The sequence below is a fragment of the Pelodiscus sinensis genome, chromosome 4 (assembly GCF_049634645.1).
Source record: "Pelodiscus sinensis isolate JC-2024 chromosome 4, ASM4963464v1, whole genome shotgun sequence".
Taxonomy (NCBI): domain Eukaryota; kingdom Metazoa; phylum Chordata; order Testudines; family Trionychidae; genus Pelodiscus; species Pelodiscus sinensis.
The window spans coordinates 27,314,570-27,329,238 of record NC_134714.1 but is presented as its reverse complement, the minus strand read 5'-3'; the positions used below and the strand labels follow the sequence as shown (position 1 = coordinate 27,329,238).

The window sequence follows — 14,669 nt, the reverse complement described above, 5'->3', positions numbered from 1 at the left end:
GTCAATTGAACACTAGCATTTGTTTCATTGTTAGAATTATAAATAGCTTCTAACACAATATCACAGTGTTAAATGAGGAACTGGTTTCCTTAGCTTCTTCCAGTCGGACATTCAAAAAAATATAAAGCAATCTGAAGAAAAAAATACTTTATAATTTCAAAACTGCATCCAATGCCTTGTTATGCTAAGTCTAAGTCTTCAAATAAAACCATGAACTGTACAGAAGACTATACTACCAGGTTTTTCCTCTACTACTAACAGCAATGATGAGACAACTGTCACATGATGTAATAAATAAGCACTGTCAGAACCAAAACATCCTGTCAGTGAGTCCTGCAAAGGAAAGGAATTATCCAAATTTATGCTGACAGTGACAGCAATTAAATAATTTGGCTTTAATAAAGAGCTGAATCAGCACACTGCAGGAAAAGTATTTTGTTTTCTTGTTTACTACTGTGATTTTATTTCCTTGCTCTCCCCTCCTGTTTTAACTGTTAGAAGATGTCACTGATAAAAAAATTGAGAGAGAAGAGAAGTAGTTGCAGGTGAGCTCTCATTTTTTTAGTATCATGGCATGGTGTAGACCAATGGTTCTCAACCTATTTATCGTCATAGGTCCAGAGTGTTTTCTGGGCTGCAAGTTGAAAATCATGCTGTCTCCCACCTAATACCATGCCTCAACATAAACCCATTTGCCCACTGCCCTCTGCCCAGAAACTGCTCCACAGAGCTGGGCTAGGAGGCTATGCAGCAGGGTGTGGGGCAGATATCAGGCACCTCAATCCCAGAACCTGCTCTGCAGTGTGTGCGGCATAAACGCTAACTCCAGACATCACCATGGAGGGACCCCCAACCATGACCCCACACATCAACCCCATCACATGGAACTGGGAGGCAGACCTGACCACAACTACATGGGCAGTAGCCCGGAGCCCAACCCTGTGGGGCCATGCAACAGCAGACACTCTGGAGTCTGTTGGGCTGGGCCAGGCAGTAGCTGGCAGCCTGCTGCACAAGGCTTGGGGGTAGCCAGCAGCCCATAGCCTGACTTCATTGGGCCAAGGGGCAGCCCAGAGACTGCTGGGCTAGGTGTTAGGCAGCAGTTCAGACTCTGACTCAGCTGAGCCAGGTGGCAGCACAGACCCTGACCCCAAGCCAGCTGTGGTGGAGGGCAGCCAGGACCCAGGCGCATGAAGTGCAGCAGCCAGTAGCCTTACTGATTTTATTGTGCTGGGCAGCAGCCAGGACTCCAGAGCCCACTGCATGCAGGTCAACTGGGACCCAGCCTAGTGGCCTTTAGCACACAGCTGATCTGGACAGCAGCAGTGTGCGATATAAGACATGGGCCTCATGTGGGTTGAGAACCACTGGTGTAGACTAAAAATCTAACTTAAGATGTTAATTCACAAGATGCAAAGAAGAGTCGTACCTGTTTCAATAGTTTCTGCAAACTTCTCAAGCCCTTCAAAAGGTTGGGTCCCTTCCCCTTGTTCATCTGTCAGTTTTTGACTAAGACATTCTTTTGCAAGTTGCATACTACTGGTCATAAAACTTGACCAATACATAGGCTCTGAACCAGATGCTGTAGAAAAAGATAAAATACATTTGACGGTAAATGTAAAACCAATAAAACCAAGAAACAAATGGTGCGTTTGGTATATCTAGAGAAAGGTCTAGTCTACATATATATTGCACCAGTTTATTAAAAGCCTGATTTTAAACAACTAGTTAACAGGGATGTTAATGGTTAACTGGTAAACCTGACCCTGAACTAGCACCATTCCCAAAGGGAGGGCAGGGAGGCAGAGAGGGCAGGGAGGGCAGTGGGGGACTGGGCATGAGCCAGGAATCAGCTGATTCCCGGTTTGTGCTCAGTCCCCCGTGCTGCACTTGTGCTTTTTAAATGTATTAAGAGCCACCTGGCGGCTCTTAATATATTTAAAAGGCAGAGCCACAGCGGGGTTAGCTCCCGAGGTGAGGAGCTAACCTCGCTGTGGCTCTGCCTTCTCCCCCTTATCAAGTAATTGACTAGTCGATAGAAATTCCATTGACTAGGCGATTAGCTGATTAAAAGCCATAACATCCCAATCCATGGTAAGACTGTTCTAGTAATCAAGGAGTTCACATTTGTTACTGATTTTGTTAAACGTAATTACAAATCACAATTTGTGGTGTCTGCTCTGTTTTTGATGGTCTGAAGCATGCATTCATGACAGTGCTCTCCTGCAAAGAGCCTGAGAGAACCCTGTAGCAGGATGACTTGCCCCATTAAAGGTTGGAGGCCTGTGGCCAGCTAACCCTGGTTACTATGGAGGCACATCTGAGCAGATATCAGCTGATTTCCCTAAAGCACGTTAAGAAGTTGTAAAGAGAGGACTCTCAGGGAGACCTAAGGTGAAATAAAGAAGCAGACTCCAGCAGATTAAGTTGGAGAGTGAAGCTACAATCAAGAAAGGCCTGGGAGTGACCTGATAAGGGGTACACAAATGGACCTGCAAACATCATTTTGAATGTTTATTAACTTAAACCAGAACCCAGAAGCAGTGAAAATGGATACAAAGATTGGTGAATTACTGAAAGTAATGAAATAGAAAACTGAGGTGGGAAGCTCTCTTATAGGGCACACAGAGGCCACAAGTGAAGAAGCCACCCTGTGACAAATCCACTGAAAACTGTATCACTACCTCTCATCATATTAAGTTCATGCCATTGCAGCATCCGCCAACCATGTGCAGTAACCAAGTTTCTCTCCAATCAAATTCAACCATCCACTGAAACTGGCCAGTAGGAGCTACCGTATAATAGATAACTAACAAAGCATTGTATTCTATCAAGAATTTAAAGGCCATCTATATAATACAATTTGTCCAGATGGCACAAATAAAGCGAAATACGAACTTGCGGTCCTCACATGGCAGCATGCCACATTACAGGTAGAACACTCTCAACTAAGGTCTCCTGAGAATTTTCCTATGAGTCAAACATAAATGGAAGCAAAAATGAAGATTCAGATTTGCTTTAATAAAAAAGAAAAATATGGGATCATGGCTGACTATAAAGTGTTAGGTACTACACAGGCACTTATAAAGGGAACATCTCTTTATTAATTTCTAGAATTACATCTATGTAAGCGTAGAAGCAAAGACATAGAACTTCAAATACTATTGACTTAAATTAAGTAAACTGTTGACCAATTAAAGAATACTTGATAATTATTGTAGTCTCTTTTTCTAAGATAGATATTAAGCAAATAGTAGCTAGGCACATTTTTTTTTACTGTAGGTACAATATTATCAAAAATAAATAATTAAAATCAGACCTGGTTGAAGCAAAAACTGCCAGCATAACATCAAAACATTTTAACACAGTAAAGAATTCTCCAAACCTATCATTGTAAACACTGAGCCAAGTAAGAGAATGCAGTAAACTTACCAAGACGAGGCCTTGGCCTGAAGACCATCTCTAATCCTTTCACTTCTAGAGCACAGTTATCCTGTAGCAAAGACCCCCAGGGGACAGACAGAGAAATTGACTGGATAAACCCTTCAGTGACTTCTAGAGGTGCATCTGCTGATTCCAGAACCTCATTAAGACACTAAAAGGAGAGAATACAATTTTGCTCACATTAACAGAAACAACACATTTAAGGTCTGCTAAAAGGGATTAAACACATTTAAAAAGCTGCAAAGTTATCCTCTAGTTTGGTTCTGTCAATGATGCATGCTAATTAAGCCCTAAACTTTTAATATAATATAGTTCCAGCTGTGATTGTTCTTATTATCTATATTACTGAACTGTTCACACAAATTCCCACGTGTTGCTAACAGAAATATTATAGTATCATAGTTTAAAGTCTTACCACACCAAAAAAATTACAGTTTTAGGAAAGGCCAGCATAGCAAATGAACAAAAAGTGCTTGTTAGTTGTGACAAGAATTTCTTTAATTAGGACAAAAGCCAAATAACTACATTTGATGTAATGCTCATTGTATACTCATCTAACTTGGACAACTGAGCCAAAAAGATTGGTTTCTAGTGTACCTCATGCTGTATTGACGGCTTGTTAGTTCTAACAATATGAAAAAGTTATTGCCAGTAATGTTTATACCAATATTTTTCCAGTGTTCAAAATACAAACTCCCACTATTTTTCAAATATAAAAATTAGAACAGTGTTGACTTGCTGGTGTTCTACAGAAACAATACTATTCATAGACTCATCACTTTACTGTACCAGTCCTCGTACTAAAACAGGTGTCTGAGGAATGGAAGTAAGGGTCATAAAGCAACATGATTGTGTAAGTATCAGACTCATAGAATGGTGAACTGGATGATTCCTTTGGAGAGAGACCTAATTTAAAACAAAAAAAGAGAGAGACCTCACCTCTCAAAGCTATTCAGTGCTAGAAAACATCCCAGACAAAATTTCAGTTACTGCTCTTTGCAGCTTTCATTCATACTATATAAATTCTAACAATTTTTTCAGTGCTACATTTCTTGGCATTAAAAGGCGACTTATGTTCTTGTTTAAATTGTCTATGTTTATATATTGCAAAATAAGATGAATTAAGCTTTTTTTTTTTGCTTAGTACACGGTTTTTAAATTCTCCATCATAACTATAAGGTCGGTGCATAACTATAACTGACTGAGGGACTGAATTCAGAGTAGTTATCTCAGATCATGTACTTTTCAATATTTTCATTAATGACTTGGCTAATGGAGTGGAGAATATACTTATAAAATTTGCAGATGACAACAAGCAAGGAGGGGTTACAAGAACTTTTCAGATAGAATTAAAATTTAAAATGACCTGGATAAATTGATTAGGTCTGAAATTCCAAGATAAAATTTAACAAACAGAAGCACAAAGTACTACACTTAGGAAGAAGGTAAATCAACTGCTCAAATACAAAACAGTAAATTGACAAGAAAGCTGTAATACTGAAAAGAATGTGAACGTTATGGCAGATCACAAATGCCCCAAACATGATGCATTTGCGAAAACATCCACCTGCCCATACAGATTGGCCCCAAATTGCAGTTATCTCAGTGACTATTTGCTCTTCCTCACTGCCTGCAGAAATAATGAAATCCCTGGAAATGCACAGAAATCTCTGCATCAATCCAACAAGAACATATCTGTAACTGCATTTGTGCTCTAAAAGAGGGTGCTCAACTGTAGACATTTTGCAGTGCAGAAGTTGTTTTGCTTCACAACTTTTAGTCAACTTATCTCCCATGATATTGTCTGATTTTTGGCAAGAATACAAAATAGTTTGTTGAAGTCCAAGAAACAGACACATATTACTTTTCACAGCAGCAGACTTACTGACTAGGAAATCTTTTAAAAAAAGCAATAAAAAAAGCTAAAGAAATAACAACAAAGGACAAGAATGTGCAAAGCATGTTATTTGTGTTTTTATTCTGTTATGGTCTAATAAAAAAGAGAGACAACAGCACATTATTTTAAATTAGTAAGTAGGCAAAAACCTCCACGTGAATAAATTAAAATGATTTGGACATGTATATCTGCATATTTATTTGTTTTTCCTGAAGTTAAGTATTTCAGGAAAAATTGTCAGAGCAGCCATGAGCAAAAGTTTCTAGATGCACTCTGAGGCCACCAAAAATGTGTTGTAAGAACTCTTGGTATAGATTAAGTATGTTAAATATTTTTAAATGGAATGAAATTAGTAGATGCAGAACAAACAGTTCCAAACACAACAAAAGTGAAAAATAATTAAAGTAAAACTACAGGCTCCTTGAGCACATGTAGATAGCAGGTTTAAAATGACTTAGAAAAAAACAGCTGTAGCACTTTCGCAACACTTATTTTTGCAATTGTTATGTCATGCATGAGAGGGCCATATCTAAAGAGCATTTGCTACTCACTAATTTATAGGCCAGAAAACACAGCCCAGCAAAAAAAAAATGTTTCTGCAACTGGAAAATGAGCATTATATGCAAATTTTACTTTCTTTAGTTCTTTAAGTAAATTGCAAGGGTTCAGTAATGTTTGTCTTTCAAGTCTAGTGAAAATAACTAAGGCTGTTTTACGATCCACTAGAGGGCACTAAGATCATATTGAAACATTAAGTCTTCTGGCCTACTTGAAAAAAACAGCTGCCCCTAAAGACCAAAAGAAGAAGATTTTTTATTTACAAAATGTCTTTTATCTATGGCATCTCAGAAGTCCTTTAAATACCGCACTTACGAAACATCTCTTTTACACAATTAGACCACAAATCTGCAAATACTAACATGCACGCTTAACTTTACTACTAGTAAAGTTTAGTGGTAGTTCACTAGTAGTAAGGCATGCATAAGTGTTTGAAAGGGCTAAAATGAACAAAAAACCAAAAGCCAACAATCTAGATTTCAGATTTAAAAAAATACTGTAATCATGGCTTCACACTGGAGCCCTGGACACTGACCCATGGCCTTCTTCGCTAGTGAAGGGTAATAAGATTTCCAGGGCCACTTATTTACACAATTCAACAACTCCTATGAAGTGAGAAGCTTACTACCTTTGCTGCAGTAGTGACAACAAAGCCATATTCATAGCTGTAACTGGATCAATATACTTTACTGACTACCATTCAATGTCTAATTTCCCATTCCTGAACAGAGTGATTGAATAACTGGCAAAGCATGAACTCCAAGAACACCTGTCCACTGCTACTATTCTGGAATCTGCTTAGCTGGTCCTTACACCAGAATATGGAACAAAAACAATTTATATTTTGTTGGTGATTGGACAGTCTGTTCATAGCCATGGACAGCTAGCAAACAGTAATACTCATGAATGATACTAGACCTCCCTAATATTTTATACAGTCAGACATAAGATACTACTGACTTACCTTAGAGGCCATTCAGAGTTATATGGAGATGGCTCTTGTTCTGCCTCAGACTAGACTTACATAGTTCTGATAGGCAAACTCCTATGCCTTCCAATTCTCACCTGTGGCATTCCATAGCCCTGTACCCTCTCCCCCATCTAAGTGAATATTTATATAAACATATAATAAAAGACTGAGACTATGCTCATACCATCCAGAGTTACATCTCCATTCTAAAAAGCTGAAAAATGACTGTAACTATCTATCTTAGTTTGTCAAAAAAAATCAGCACATAAATGTAGACCAGCTTACTAAACCTTAAGATAGGCAAAACAAGTGATGGTATTAAAAAGACAAAGGTGTTGTGAAGAACAAACTGATATCCTATCACCTTCCATCCAGTCAAGCCAAATATAATCAAAAATCCTCAATGATAACGAAAACTCAAATGTCAACTACTAGAAATACATCCTTCTTCTGACAGCTAGCCAAAAAACTATCAAATATTAATAGATACAGACCCAGCCATAAAGATGCATATTGTTGTAACTGACAGACTAAATCACTGCAGCACTCTATCCCCAGAAATGAATATGAAAGGCCTGAAAAAAATCCATGTGGTTCAGAATATGGCAGTCCATGCAATACTAGCAGATCACGATTACCACTCCCACTGCTTTTTTTTCCACTGACCCCCAACCGAATACCGGGGTCTACTTCTGGACCAGTGAGCTATGTATTAAAGCTTTCAGTGGTCTGGGTTTGAGCTACCACTTCCCTCTCCACTATCAGGTCTTTCCATGACAGCAGAGCTTCCTTTATTCAAGAACAGTGGAGCTATCCATAAAGCCAGCAATCAGCCCACTGAAAGATGGACCTCTCTTCCAGACGGCTGATTAACCTGCTACCTTGCCATCTTAAGGCCCATTTCAAGATCCCTCATTTCCTTTGCTTTCAAACGTTTTTAAATGCAGCCAATTCCCACTCAGAGTTACTGCATGTGGGGAGAACAGGAAAACCAACTGCACCAGCCAACTTATTTTATTGTAAGATGCTCAGATGCCATGGTGGCAAGTAGAATAGTTCCCCAAATAAAACATTAAACTTGACTTTATTGTTAAGGCAAAAAGGTGATTTAAAAATAAACCAGTGGCTCCTAGGGGAGGGGAGAGGCCGGGGGCAGATTCCTCAAGAGTAGCAGGGTAGCAGGGACAGCACTTCTTACCCATTTATCCAGAGGGACTTGCGCCAGGGATCCAGTACCCTGGTACAGATCTAGGCTGAGCTGCTCCAGACTGAGCTTCTCCTGCAGGAAGTGACCCAGGTACCTCTGCAGCAGGTACCTGCAGGCCCTTTTCTTGATGGATTCTGAGAAAGGCCAAGGCATGGTGGCAGAGAAGGGGGGGTCTACAGGCTGGAGATGCTGGGCTGAAGAGAGGGGGCAACTCGGCTGGGGCGACGAGGGGCGAGGAAGGGGGAGCTGCCTGGCTCGAGTCAGCTCCGCTAAGGAAAGGGCTCCCTAAGGTCCCCCCTGCTCCCGCTCGCACCCCGTGGGGCCGGACCCCGCACCCTCAGGGGGAGAAGGCAATGACAGGTAGCTCCATCCTCACTTAGCCGCCGCCATCTTCTCAGCGCCTTGGGATGCCAGGGGGCGGCTGATCACTTGGGGGGGGGCTGCTCCGCGGTGGGGGTGAGGGTCGCGCACGCGCACTGTCCCCCAGCCTCGGTCCCCCTCAGCGGGCACGTCGCCTCCTCCTCCTCCTAGGTCTACCCTTCCCCCCTCATCATCCTTGAGCCACAGTGACGGGTTGTGACGTTAGAGCGGAAGTGAAGTCATAAAGCGGGGGCGGAAGTGAAGGGGCGGGCATAAGGCGGAAGTGGAAGTGGGTGGGAGGCCAGCTGCTAAGCTCATCTTTTGCGACCTTATAGACGGGCGGAAGGCTAGTCTGCGGCGGACAGGTGATTGGGCTGGAGGGGAGTAGTGGAAGGAATGGTTGATTCACCGCTGTGCTGGGTGGGTGAGTTTCCCGAGTCAAACCCAAGGCCGAGTCTGCTTTTCCTGCACGCCGTGCAGCTGTCACCGCGCTGCCCGCGCTGCCCATAGGCCTTTTCCCAGGGATTGCTGGGCCTTTCTCGTTTGTGCTTGCAGCCCCAGGGGGCTGGCGGGGTCGAGAGGCGCCCTGCCGTACTTGTCTCGCGCCATTGGCCGCCAGCCTCCTTGCTTGTGGGGTGTGTGGCGGTGCTCTGGGAGCAATTTGACCCGGGGCCGGAACGGGGTTTGGAATGGTATTTTGCGTTGCCTTTCGTACCATGCATGACTTGCGTATTATGACGAACGCAGTGTGTTCAACCTTTTTGGCAAGCTGTTCATATACACTGCAGACCTATTAACAAGCGAATAGAGGGCAAAGATTGAACAAATTTAGTTTCCTTACAGGCAAACAGCCATTTTCACTAACTCCCTTAAATATTAGTAACCCTTCATTTTCAGTCCAAGAATTAGAGCTTTCCTTTTATAGTTCTTTTCCTTTTCCCCTTTATCTTCCCTTTCCTGTATTCACTGAGGCAGCTTTTCACAGACCTCAATTTCTATGTGCTGAGTAGCAGATGAGGTTTTTTAGTGCTGACTCATGACAGGTTCTTCTAATGCAATGTTAGTTGCTTGTGTATTAAGAATACAAAAAAGTTCATTATCAGTTACTTTAAAAACCATATCTGTTTATTCCTAGAACTCAAATTGTTATGCTGAAACTTTGTGGTTTATACCCTATCAAGCTCCTCAGATAAAAATAATCCTTGTTGATCTGCTAATAACTGCAGGGCCCATATCTTCCTGTCTTAAAATAGTTTTCTTTTGGGGGAAAAAAAACTGTCTTGCTTTTATACCATTTATCTTGCATAACAAGCATTTGTGACCAATAAAGTTAAATGTAGTCTTTTCTGATCACAGAATGGAGACTGATTACAATCCCATGGAGTTTTCCACTAATCCAGCATTTGAAGAAGATTCTGAATGTAAAGACGTTGAAGGAACAGATGTTAAGGATATGAGACTAGAAGCTGAAGCTGTTGTGAATGATGTTTTGTTTGCTGTCAGCAATATGTTTGTCTCAAAAAACCTTCACTGTGCAGAGGATGTGGCATATATCAATGTGGAGACAAGAGAAAGAAACAGATATTGCCTGGAGCTCACAGAAGCAGGACTTAGGGTAACTTGTTTATCCTTTATAAAGCTAAATTGTTTACACTAAATATTGAGAGATCTAGTATAATTTTCAGTTGTCATCAAAGATGCATAGTCTTTTCTTTACTGAACACTTCTTAGAGTCTTTTTCCTACTTCAAAATTCAGCTTTTTAGGGAGCTACTAAAACATCATTTCAATTAAATCCAGTTAAAGGGAGAGGATTTACACAGTTGACCTGCCAAAGTGCATCTTACATGAATGGAAAATGTTAAGTTAGAGTTCATGCAATAAGGGTTATTTAAAGTAAAACTTATAACTGTGTCCCACATCATTGGGGTATAGCATATCATTTTATTTTTTCTGTATCTGGTTTTATCTTGATACTATGTTTCAGTAACAAAGGCTGAAAATAGGTGAAGTCAAGCATTAAATAAAGATATGTGAGCACAATGCTATATTTTATGCAACAGACTACTATAATTTTTAGCTTGTCTATATGACTAAAACACTCAATATTGATTTTCTATGCATGTATCTCCATTTATACTAATTAAATTGCTTGCGCAAACACTCGTGATGAAATGAGAACTTTCAGCTAAATTCAGGAGTAAGATTCTGTAAAGTTTTTGGTGGTCTGTTTTGTGAGGAGAGAAAATATTGAAAATTCCTTGTAAGGACAAATTGTTACATCTCTCGTACAGAAGACAAAGTATAGGCTTTATTGAACCAGTTTCTCTTAGTGAAAGACATGTTTTGAACTTCTATGGTGCTCTTCAAGTCTGAAGTGCTACAGTGGCACAGCTGTGTAGTTAGGCACTACTTACATTGATGGAAGAACCACTCCCATCAATATAAGTGATCTTCCTCTTTGATATATTGTAAGTAGGCTGATCCAAGGGTAAGTTTAACTTAACGACATTGCTCAGGGATTAGGGATCTCTCTCTCTCTCTCTCTTTATTTATTTATTTATTTATTTATTAATATTGTTAAGCCACTGAATGACATAGATGTGTCAACCTAACTTTTCTGTGGAATTAAATACATTTCACCTTTAAATGTACTTACAATACCTGTAAATGTTTATGCCAGATGGTCTCTTCCATCTTGTATTTAACTCTGACAGAGTATCTTTCTAGACCTGAAAAGGAGCTGTATGTAATATTGCTTCACCCACCTTGTCTCTATTATTCTGGGACCAACAAAATTACAAAGTATAGATTTTTGGCAATCCTTCTATTTAGTGTATTAATGTGACTAATTTTGTGATTCCCTTATGGTTCTCATTACACAGTGGCTAACCACACAAAAAAATTAATCCATTGGTCTTTTTGCTACAGGTGGTTGGTTATGCTTTTGACCAGGCTGATGATGGCTTACAAATGCCATACCATGAAACCGTCTACTCTTTATTGGACTCTCTTAGCCCAGCATATCGTGAAGCTTTTGGAAATGCACTGCTACAGAGACTCGAAGCTTTGAAAAGGGACGGGCAGTCATGATTCAGTCTGTAGAAACAAGCACATGTTGATGAATGGTTACTGATAATGGGAATTCTTACTGTTACACTGAGATTTTGCTTTCAGATATAGGCAGAAACCTAGATTAAGCTTCATTTCTTGCCTTAACATCTAGGTTCCTTATAATAATACTAACTTGTAAAGTATCAGTGTTGCTATGGATCTGCTTTGTCCCCAAGGCCACTTTAAGCTATCTTGGTAACTTATATAAATAGTATCCTTTTAATTTTATTTAACTCTGCTGTAGATCATCAGTTGAAAATAACTATAACACTTGAGGAATTTGATCTCTTTGTAAAGCAATATGAGCAATATTTTATTTAAGAAGCATCTTAATTGCTACTGTGTAAATCTTGAATGCCATATATGAACACAGTAATACTTAATGTGTCTATCTGTAAACTTTAACTCTGCTCCTTAAAAAAAAAAATTACTTGTTTTAGTTACATTAATGGGAATTACTTTATTCCATTTAGAGGATACATATTTCAGCTTAATTCCTTGCGTGCAAACCTGAAAATTCACTGCATCACTTAGTTTCATACGTCAGTTGCAGATTGCCTCTCTGATTTATTGTGCTATTAGAGTAGTTGAGACTTCCAGCAGGAGATTCTGCCTTCCCAAGTGGCAGTAGCTAAGCTGATGGAAGAATTCTTCCATCAACCTCCTGTCATCTACACAGGGATTTAAGTTGACTTGACTGCATCACCCAAGGGTGTAGACTTTTCACAGCCCTGACCAACATAATTAAATCAATCTGATATTTAGTTTGACCTGGCCTTAGTGCCAGTATTTGAGTTAAAAGTAATGCTTAGTATTCAATGTACCCTGGTTTGCCCCAAACAGCTTACTTTGAACAATAAACAAGATAACTGTTGACACATGAATGTATCATCTAAATTGTAAATGAGATAAGCACAGAAGTAAACTAGGAAGAACAGGTGAAATTTTTTTCTTAAATGCTCTGGTCTAGATCATACTAATGTTAAACTTTGGGAGGGAGGGGAAGACATTTGCACCTGTTTTACTATTCTGAAAGTTTGTTTACATTATACAGAATATACTCAAGTATTTTTGCTTCAGCCTTTACTTTTTACAATACTTTATTTCTGTAAGGCAGTGGTCACCAACAAGTAGAGTGGGATCTATTGGTAGATCTTGGAGCTTCTGACAGGTGATCCTAACTGGTTTGGCCATATGCCAGCGCTTCAGCTGCTCCTCTTCCAAGTGCTGTGCAGCTCTGGCCCTTTGCCTTGGGGCTGTTCCCCCAGGAGCCTCCTGCTTACTGGGCAGTGGAGGGAGGACGCTGATGTCAAGGTGCTCCCTTCTACCATGTATCCTAAGTCCACAGAGCAGAGGGGGCACAATAAGCAGTGCTCAACTGGAGTCCACATCCTGAACCCCTACCCAAGTTATGAACCCCTTCATGCACCAAAGGCCCTGCCCTAGCCCTGAGCTTCCATGCATCCAAACACCCTCCCAGAACCTGCACCGAAAACTCCCTTCCTGCAACCCAACTGCCTGCCCCAAACTCAGCTCAGAACCTCTCACACTCTTAAATCCCTTAACCCAAGACCAGAACCTGCACCGCAACCCTCTGTTTCAGTCTGGTGAAAGTGAGGGAGGATGGTGTCACCGGGGCGGGGTCTCCCAAGTGGCACAAGAAGCTTAAAGGAGGTGGGGCAAGGATGTTTGGGTTTGAGGTAGATCTTGGATTGCACTTAAAGTGATCTTGCTCTTAAAAAGGTTGGAGACCATTGCTATAAGGCTTCCCTGCTTTGCCCTCAATTGTACAGTATCTTGTCCTAAAGAACAGTAAGTATATAATGTTAATGCATTGTTTTGGTTTGAGACCAAAGGCTTCATGAAACATTCAGAGATTGATATTGAATTAGAAGACAGTTATATGTATTTTCTATTTTATAACAAATACAAAGATCTTTATAAACTGATTGTGTTACTGTAAGTTTTCAAATGTATGGGAGGGACTTTTTAAAAAGTACCTAGTTGGTTTAAAGCACCAGTAATATGTCTATGACTTTATTATCACTTTTTTCCATATTTTGTACAATTCAGTATTTATTCATCCTTGATTATATAATTCTGCCTTTATTTTCCCATGTTTCATACTAGAAACAAACTGCATGTGAATCCAGAGAGGGGAGGGCTAGATTGTCAGCTATTATAGATAAACATGCTCCACTGACTTCAACAGAGCTAGACTGATTGACACCGGTTAAGGGGCCAGTCAAGCAAGTTGAGAATTTATTGTAGTTTTGTGGCGATTCTGTTAGGATTAAGAAGGCACTGACAGTCAATGCGTCTGTTTTGAAGTATAATGTTTTTCTGTTTTTGTGTTAATCCTCTGCCCTAAAGTTTAATGTATATTTTGGTTAAAAGTACTTTCATGCTCTAAGAAAAATGTTCATTGCTGTTGTGGCATATGCTTTAATCCTCTGTGAGGAAAATGTGCTTTGCCAAGCTTTTATCTGAATATCTACTCTTAACAGCACACCTGTTTATTTCAATGACTAGACTCTTGAATAAATGCACAAACTTATATATGATCCGCATTTTACTCTCCTTGACCAAAATAAATTGGAAACGTACACTTATTACCCAGGGCTCGCTGAACCATGGCAAGCCCTGCTTACCAGCCGCACTGTCTGCCCGAACCCAGCTCTTCTGGGTTATAATCTACTCGCCACAGGAGAGTAGATTGCATTATTTGTCGAGCCCTGCTTATTATACCTTTCTAAACTTGTAAGTCTCAGATACACAAGTCAGGTAAACATATGGTAGTTTAAGCAATGCCTTTGGTTGCACTATACAAATACATACAACATTTTTAAAATTCACATCTTGAATAGTAATACTGGCCCATGTAAAAAGGGATGGAGATTTGCTTAAGGAACATTAGTGAACAAGTTTAATAAAATAATACAAACAACTGTCTGGTTACATTACATAGAATGGAGTTGGCTTTGATAATGACAAATTTTCGTGCAATTCTGAAGAACATATGTATTTAGAGCACTGGATTGTAGATCTGTTAGGAAACGAGTCTCTTCCAGTTCAGAATAAGATCACATCACTTTTGTATAAAGAATGATACTGTTTGTT

The 14,669-nt window shown here is 40.0% G+C and overlaps 2 protein-coding genes across 6 annotated transcripts in view; one reads left to right on the top strand and one right to left on the bottom strand.

Moving 5' to 3' along the window:
- Positions 1-8,660, bottom strand: part of ATG2B (autophagy related 2B) — a 91,261-nt gene extending 82,601 nt beyond the window's left edge. For all 3 annotated transcript variants that reach the window (XM_006133706.4, XM_025189916.2, XM_025189917.2), the window contains exons 1-3: positions 8,068-8,660; positions 3,433-3,595; positions 1,430-1,582 (exon numbers count right to left, since the gene is read on the bottom strand). In XM_006133706.4, coding sequence (XP_006133768.1) covers positions 1,430-1,582; positions 3,433-3,595; positions 8,068-8,229 — 478 coding nt within the window. In that variant the 5' untranslated portion in view covers positions 8,230-8,660. The remainder of the gene's footprint in view (positions 1-1,429; positions 1,583-3,432; positions 3,596-8,067) is intronic.
- Positions 8,661-8,696: 36 nt separating this feature from the next.
- GSKIP (GSK3B interacting protein) lies at positions 8,697-14,113 on the top strand. 3 transcript variants are annotated; one of them, XM_006133711.3, is made up of 3 exons: positions 8,697-8,801; positions 9,793-10,051; positions 11,367-14,113. In XM_006133711.3, exons 2-3 carry the CDS (start codon positions 9,794-9,796, stop codon positions 11,526-11,528), a joined length of 420 nt encoding a protein of 139 aa, XP_006133773.2. In that variant the 5' UTR covers positions 8,697-8,801; position 9,793; the 3' UTR covers positions 11,529-14,113. The 3 variants fall into 3 exon arrangements, with proteins under 3 accessions (XP_006133773.2, XP_075782733.1, XP_006133774.2); XM_075926618.1 differs by having other exon boundaries at positions 8,720-8,856; XM_006133712.4 differs by having other exon boundaries at positions 8,725-8,860.
- The last annotated feature ends 556 nt before the right edge of the window (positions 14,114-14,669 follow it).

What these genes read in the sequence shown, in the direction of transcription:
- GSKIP (XM_006133711.3), top strand. Translation starts at nt 9,794, where the DNA reads ATGGAGACTGATTACAATCCCATGGAGTTTTCCACTAATCCAGCATTT. An exon ending in TCACAGAAGCAGGACTTAGG is followed by an intron (nt 10,052 to 11,366) that starts GTAACTTGTTTA and finishes TTTTTGCTACAG; the next exon opens with GTGGTTGGTTATGCTTTTGA.